The following is a 7500-nucleotide window of genomic DNA, read 5'->3' on the forward strand; positions in this document are numbered from 1 at the left end:
TACCAGTCGTGGTGGCCGCGCACACACAGACACAGGACACTTTGGGAGCGACGTAGACCGAGAGTTACCCAAACTCAGATGGAGACAAAACTGAGCTGTGATCGTTGGGTTGATGTACTGTGTTGTCTTTGGTCAAATGTGGAATCCAGTGGCATCTCTGTGTTTATCTCTAAATTGTGGACATTTTTGTTCATTCTGCCTCTGGCCTGTTTAAAGTCCATTCATTTCAAGGACATTGGAATACCCAAGCAAAGGCTGTAAGTTTGGATAGTACAATCATACAATAATAAGATGTTGCTGTTAGATGGCCCAGTTTCTTTCTTTAGTTAAATTCCTTGGACTGGTTATGGTGCAGACTGGAAACTAAACAAATAGAATCTGATCTTAACCACAAAAAACATTAAACGCTAAACTGGAGCATTTCTTATCTAATACATACTTAACTCCCTTTAACTTAATGCCTAAATTAAACAACATCTAACTTAAAACATTAACTCAACCACGTCAAAGCTGATACCTATACTTAACCATCACTAACAAAATATCTAACCTTTACCACGCTAGACCTTAGCTTAACCATCCCTTAGTCACTGTCAATAATCCTAAAACATACCCAATCCAAACTTTAAGTCGAAACTCGAAACTTAACAAGCTGTGACTTAGCAACTTAAACTGCCGACCAGGGCAGTACAGGAGAATAACAAACCCAGCTGGTGCGCACGTCTGTACCATGTTATGTTCCACAGAGGATGGGCAGTGTGCATGTGCCCTACCCCCCAAACGGGGTCCTCCCCGTCCCTCCGAGGGTTAGACGACACACACATCATTCACCGCATCTTTCCAGGAACCTAGCATCACACCGTGCCAGCACGCCTCTCTCTGAGGTTACATCGCTTCCTCGTCTCTCCGTCGCACACCGTCCTCATTAGCACCTCACGGAAACAACTCCAACTCCCATCAGACCGCAGTCTGAGGTCAGCAAGTGTTTCCCGTGGCCGGTTTGACCTTTCCGATGTGTTGATGGAAAACGGACTCTCACTCCCAAACAAAAGGCTTGTTTCTATGGGATGTCGACCACGCTCGCACGCACACCCACATGCCGGCGTGCACACACACACACAGACACACACACACACACACACACACACACACACACACACACACACACACAAACTCTCTATCCTGCTGACACTATCGGTCCACTTTCTGCCTAGGCCAGCGAATTTGACATTCTGAGGGGACAGCCAATGTCCTAACGTTTAAACGTTTAAAATCATTTCAGGAAAGCCCACATTAAATAACTTATATTTTCCACTCAAGGGTATAATGAAGGCAAACGGTGCCCTTGCCACTCTTACACAACTTTAATCCTGAGTGCGCACAACTCTGTGTTTTTTTAAATGAATATACCAGAGAACTTATGAGTAAGAATGCGCACACTTTTGATAATTACCTCGTGAGCAACTGTGAAAACGATGGCCAACAGCCGGCTGAGGAACAAGACATTTCTGAACAGATTCGTCATCCAACAAACAAATAGGAGGGACTGCTGAAAGCTCGTACACACAGAGAGGAATAGCCTGGCCCTCCCTTGTGTTGGAGACTATTCTAAATTATGTATACATTCATATCGCATGCAGCACTTCAAAAAGGGAGAAGAGTTACGTAACTCTCTCTGCACCCCTGACAAAGTTCACATGGACATGATCTCTCCAGCGTCCTCCCTCTTGGACCCTAAAAGACCCGCGTGGATGGGTGACGTTAGCCTTAAACACTCACAGGGATCGTTTTAAACCAAAGGTGAGGGGCCGGTAAACAGAACCCGTTCATCATTCACGTTTGTAGGAAAAAAGGACAACCCGGTTGGACAGAGAGACAAGGGAGGCTGCGCACGAGAGCGGGAGGCTGCGCACGAGAGCAGCAGCCTGTCGGCTGACGGCTGTCTCGGAGATGAGACGTGACTGGGCTTGATCGACCCATCTGTCTCCAACAACCGTCTCTCCGTCTCTCTCTCTCTCTCTCTCTCTCTCTCTCTCTCTCTCTCTCTCTCTCTCTCTCTCTCTCTCTCTCTCTCTCTCTCTCTCTCTCTCTCTCTCTCTCTCTCTCTCTCAGTTTTTTCCCTCTCTCCATCACGTGCTGGGAGAACGAAGGCACCTATAATGGGTGTGCAGAAAATACCCAGAATGCAACGCAGCTCAAGGTCACCCGAGTCTGCCATGTCCACCGCTTGTGGGCCGGGGGGGGGGGCTGGGTTGCGTGTGTGTGTGTGTGTGTGTGTGTGTGTGTGTGTGTGTGTGTGTGTGTGTGTGTGTGTGTGTTTGTGTGTGCGTGCGTTGTGGTAGTCCGCCTCTCGCTCATCGCCCAGCGGCTCTCTCCCTCTCTGTCGCATCCTCCTCCTCTTCGCTACTCTGAGAGTCAGCATCGTCGTGGAAACCGCCTCCGGGCCGCCGTAATTGCGTACCTCTGGCGATTTAGCGCACTGTGCGTACTTTGGGGATAAATCCTCACCGAGTCAGCAGTTTAGGGTACAACTTTCTGGCACGCCGTCTCTAAATTGTCATCTGGAACCTAAATCCGTGCGGATAATCTCCGGGCCACTATGGTATTGTAGCACGCGGCCTTGCTTTGTCCTCATGTGTCATTGAGAAGCTTTGCGTTCGGCTGATTTGAGGCCTTTCACCCGCCATAAGGCTCTCTGTGTTATGCTAATGACACACAGCCACTGCCGCACTGTATTCCAGTTAAACTAAGGAAGAAAAGGGTAACAACAATCGTGACTTGAAAGATAACATGCCAGGAACCCTAGCCTACAAACCCACTGGTAAAGCATTGGAAATGATGGCCAAGGTTACGAAGGTCATTGAGCTAATATGCGTTCGTAAACGCAGTGATACGTCTTTCTCTCCCCTTCATCAGGGCAGGCTATTCTTAATACATTAGGAGGAATCTGCTGCGTCAGACAGGGACACCAGTGCCTTAAGCTAAACCTCGAAAATATATGTTTTAGCATAGTAACCCTAACCCTAACCCGTTTTGTCATGCATCTTAAAGTGTTAACTTTATACCTCACTGCACATCAGGCCTAGGACCAAACAACTATCAAATGTTATGAACTGTGAGCCCCTTTTGACTTGCATTTCACATGTTAAGGACTCTTATTTGAAAGAAGTTATTACAAAATAGATGGACGCGCTGCGACGACACACATTCTCCCGACGTCAAAAAGATAACATGTTTGGTGCAAAGAAGGTAAACAGAATCGATAGAGCATTTCCTTCGTTAACAAATACGTCCCAGGCCCTATGCGTCCCTTTCTCGACGCGTCCTTGTGCGCGCTCAGAGGTGTACAAGGCCATCCATGTCAAGGCTACGACACAATCCATACCTCTTGCATAATTACCACACAAGAACACCTGAGTAAGCTTCATCCTTCACGCTTCTACCGCGCAACACAGACGACAGTCGCTGAACCGACGGAGAGCATCGGGGTACTGGGGGGAGACCAACGCTACTTAAACAGAAACAAGGGGTGTCGGGGTGCTAAAGAGGGGAGATGGTTGCTAAGGAGGGGTGGGGGGGGGAAGCCAGGGGCTTACCTTTGGCTGCACCTCCACTTCCACCACCTGGTTCTTGCTCATGCAGCCCTTGACGAAGCCCTCGACCGAGCTGTTGCACTTCATGAAGATGACGTAGCAGGCGTAGCCCGAGAGCAGTGCCATGCTCTCATACATGGTGATCAGGTTGTCCAGGAAGAAGACGATGAGCATGATGAGGTCCACGATGTAGAAGGACACGTCGCGGAACAGCGGCCACCACGTCAGGTTCAGGATCTCCTTGGAGAAGATGGCGCACATGCCGATGACGAACAGGATGTTGAAGACGGCCGAGCCCACGATGGTGCCGATGCCCACGTTGCTGTGCGAGATGAACACGCCGATGATGGACGTGAACAGCTCCGGCGCCGAGCCGCCCGCCGCCATGAAGGTGGCGCCCGCCACGTCGTCCGAGATGGACAACTTCTCCGTGATGACGGTGAGCGCCGGCACGAAGAACTCGTCGCACACGATGGCCAGGGCGATGAACATGTAGAGCATGCCGAAGACGTGCAGCACGACGGCCCCCTGCCGCCTCTCCTCCAGCGTGAACAGGTCCGTGGGGTACTCGCCCTGGCTGTGGTTCCCGTCCGCCGCCGACTTCATGGCCACCGCGCTGTCGCCCGACACGTTGAGGTCCCGCTGCAGCTGGGTGGACAGCAGCGTCCGGTGGGGGGGGCCCCCCGCCGCCTCCAGGGGCCCGGCCGCCAGGGCCCCGGGGCCCCCCGCCGCCGACGTCCACCTCAAGGCACTGTAGGAGAAGGAGACGGCGCTGATGGCGACCAGGCCCACCACGAACACCAGGATCCGCACGGGCCTCAGCTTCCTGCGCAGCTTCTGGCGGCCCTTGTAGGTGGCGATGGCGGCAGCGCCGGGCGGGGCGCGGCCCTCCAGGGAGTCCACGCACACTTGGTCCGAAGCCATGTCGCCGTGGTGGTGGTGGTGCTGGTGGTGGTGGTGGTGGTGGTGGTGGTGCTGGTGGTGGTGGTGGTGGTGGTGCGGTATTCCGTTTCCCACGCTCTGGGAAGAGCCGAGCGGAGAGAGAGAGAGAGAGAGAGAGGAGAGCGAGAGGGGGGAGAGGGGTGAGGAGGTGGGACAAGGGAGTAGGGGGGGGGGGGGAGCAGGGAAGGTCTTTTTGGTTTATCGGAGAGTTTCACGCCAGTGCATGGCGTCGGTCTCTGCTTCAAATCAGTCGGAAGGATTGTGGGTTCTTCCCGGGGTCAGGCCTTCCGAATGGTGTCTTCATATTATCCTGATCTAGCAGATGAACACAAGAGGACAAGGTGAAGGGTTCTGCCTCCAGACGGGACAAGAGCGCGGTCTGATGGACGTCCACAGTAGCGTGCTGATTGCGCGCGTCTGCCTCCGGGGTGTGACGCGCGTTGAACGGACAGAAGGACGAAAGATATGAAAACTATTGTAAAAAAAAACAAAGTCATGGTCTATTGTATTCACATTTTACAATGTCATCTGGAAACATGAAGCCTTTTAGGAATAGTAATACTAGAAATATAATGGTAATAATGAATTAAGTAATATAATAATAATAATAATACTTAATAGCAATACTGCAAGAGTGAGTGAGTGAGTGTGTGTGTGTGTGTGTGTGTGTGTGTGTGTGTGTGTGTGTGTGTGTGTGTGTGTGTGTGTGTGTGTGTGTGTGTGTGTGTGTGTGTGTGTGTGTGTGTGTGTGTGTGTGTGTGTGTGTGTGTGCGTGCCTGCGTGTATTTTTCTCATGAATCAGAACACATTTTGCCTAGACAAAATATAGTAACACACACACACAGCAATTAACAATCAATCAACCCTATTCAATAACATTCAGATTGAAGTTCTATAAGATACAGCAATAACTCTAAAATTCAAAAAACTTCTATGTGCTAGTCACCAAAGATCCCTGGCAGAATATAGACTCCTATGCATTATTCAGTCAGTCCAGGTTTCAAAACATGGCCTAGATGGATTTCCAGAAGACTGCCATTAAATAATTCCACAAATAGAAACGATAAGGTGCACTCATCGATTGATCAAAATAAAACCTGAGAAATACCTTGCCATAAATAAATCAATTCAGCCATTGATTTTACAAGCCGCCTACCATTAATAATAGAAAATATGCACAGACTATCCTGCACACAAGGGTATAAGTGGCCAATAAAGCAATATATCTGCATTGAACTTGTCCTAAAGCAGACATTCGCAACACACAAGACCACACACAGATAAAACCTATGTGCTGAACTCACTGGACGTCTAGCTATAATAAACGCCACGAAAACGTGATGTGTACATTGGACCCATGACGTTGTTGTTTAACGAAGAGCAGACAAAAAAGAAGATGATTAAAAAAAAAAACAGAGTCAGACCGAAGCACCCAGCGGTGCTGAGGCGGGTGACTACGGATTTTCCCCAGGTATCGCGACATGCGATCTGCATCGCTGTGCCCTTCAACGCCCTCGCCCCTTCCAGTTGTTATAAAACCACCACCTTGTCGCTCCATCCCACCGCGAACCCCTCATCCTGCAGACGAGAGGCTGCAGCATCTCCCACAGACGCGCAACACACGTCCTTACCTTTAGGGGAAGCGAGAAAACCGGTCGAAACACGAGGGATCTGCTCCTGCGCCCTCGTCTTGCTGTCATTGAGCAGCACCAGCAGCAGCAAATGTGACAGTCCTACCGTCCTCTCTGACTCCGCTGGAGGAGGTGGAGGAGGAGGAGGAGGAGGAGGGCGAGGAGGAGGAGGAAGAGGAGGAGGAGCCCTGTGACAGTCCTACCCCTCTCTGACTCCAGTGCAGGAGGAGGTGGAGGAGGAGGAGCTCTGGGGTGAAAAAAACGGAGCTCTGCGAATAGCGCTCACCTCTCTCATACCAACTCTGCCTCGCTTTCTCTCTTCTGGTAAATTGACTAAATGGACTGCGTTTATACAGCGCTGCTCCAACCAGTGGCCACTCCACGCGCCTTACAAACTGCCTCAGGTTCACCCATTCATGCACACATTCCACCTTTCACGGCGGTGTCCACCATGCAGGGCGACAGCCAGCTCGTCAGGAGCAGAGGGTCAGGTGTTTTGCTCTGGACACCTGGACACTCACTATTATGACCACGGGAAGACGAGGGAGACCGACCGCGCGACACCACGGCGTCTCGTGTTGTCGGTTTGTTAGCTGTGCGCGCTTGCGCAGTGCAGACGGCTGAAGAGCCCGCCACTGGCCAAGCGGAGAGGCATGTGCAGGGCGGACTCGTGGTTACGCGTTCCACGCGCGATATTTCGAACGATAAAACACGGTCTTAATCGCAATTCTTTTATTTATTTTTTCGTGCATCGGGTGGATGTCGTTAAGTTTCACTGCGTCGTCTCAAGGTCGTCCGTTGGACGGCCTTTTCGATCCGTTCGACGTCACTCAGTGGCTGGACCAGGACCCGCTTGCATGCATGCAACGAAACTTTTAATTCGTTTAGGTTCTATTGTGGGAAAAATAATCTGAAGTTAGCCTTTACTCCAAAGGCAAAGATATTTTTTAAATAAATAATTAAATTTAAAATGTCGATGAGAATGAAATATTGATCAGGCGGGGCAAAACGCGTTTCAAGGTCGTGGATACTTTATGGACACATTTTATTGATCATGCGGCGAGACAGCGTCGGGCTCTGACGTGGTGTGACAGCCATGGTCGTCAGGAACGCCTCCTTTGTGTTTCCGGGCTAACCCTAACCCTGTATCACTCCTCTTCTCGGGTCAGCCATTAATGGCTAGACCCTGAAATGATGCGTCCACATAGTGTGACATCAATGGCCTGGTTGGCTTTTATATTAAGTTACGACTCAATGACCCCATTGATTGTCACTTGTCCCCTTCCGCCTGATGTTACATAACCAGACGCACAGAAAAGACTCTACACAAGATG

The 7500-nt window shown here is 50.5% G+C and overlaps 1 protein-coding gene across 6 annotated transcripts in view; it reads right to left on the reverse strand.

Moving 5' to 3' along the window:
• The window catches only part of slc24a2 (solute carrier family 24 member 2), a 51633-nt gene extending 44959 nt beyond the window's left edge, over nt 1-6674 (reverse strand). Inside the window, exons 1-2 of one of the 6 annotated variants that reach the window (XM_030338800.1) lie at nt 6167-6674; nt 3597-4850 (exon numbers count right to left, since the gene is read on the reverse strand). In XM_030338800.1, coding sequence (XP_030194660.1) covers nt 3597-4517 — 921 coding nt within the window. In that variant the 5' untranslated portion in view covers nt 4518-4850; nt 6167-6674. The remainder of the gene's footprint in view (nt 1-3596; nt 4851-6166) is intronic. The other 5 variants (XM_030338804.1, XM_030338803.1, XM_030338798.1 and 2 more) reach the window with 5 other exon arrangements.
• Nucleotides 6675-7500: the final 826 nt, after the last annotated feature.

This window comes from Gadus morhua, chromosome 17 (genome assembly GCF_902167405.1).
Source record: "Gadus morhua chromosome 17, gadMor3.0, whole genome shotgun sequence".
NCBI classification, from domain to species: domain Eukaryota; kingdom Metazoa; phylum Chordata; class Actinopteri; order Gadiformes; family Gadidae; genus Gadus; species Gadus morhua.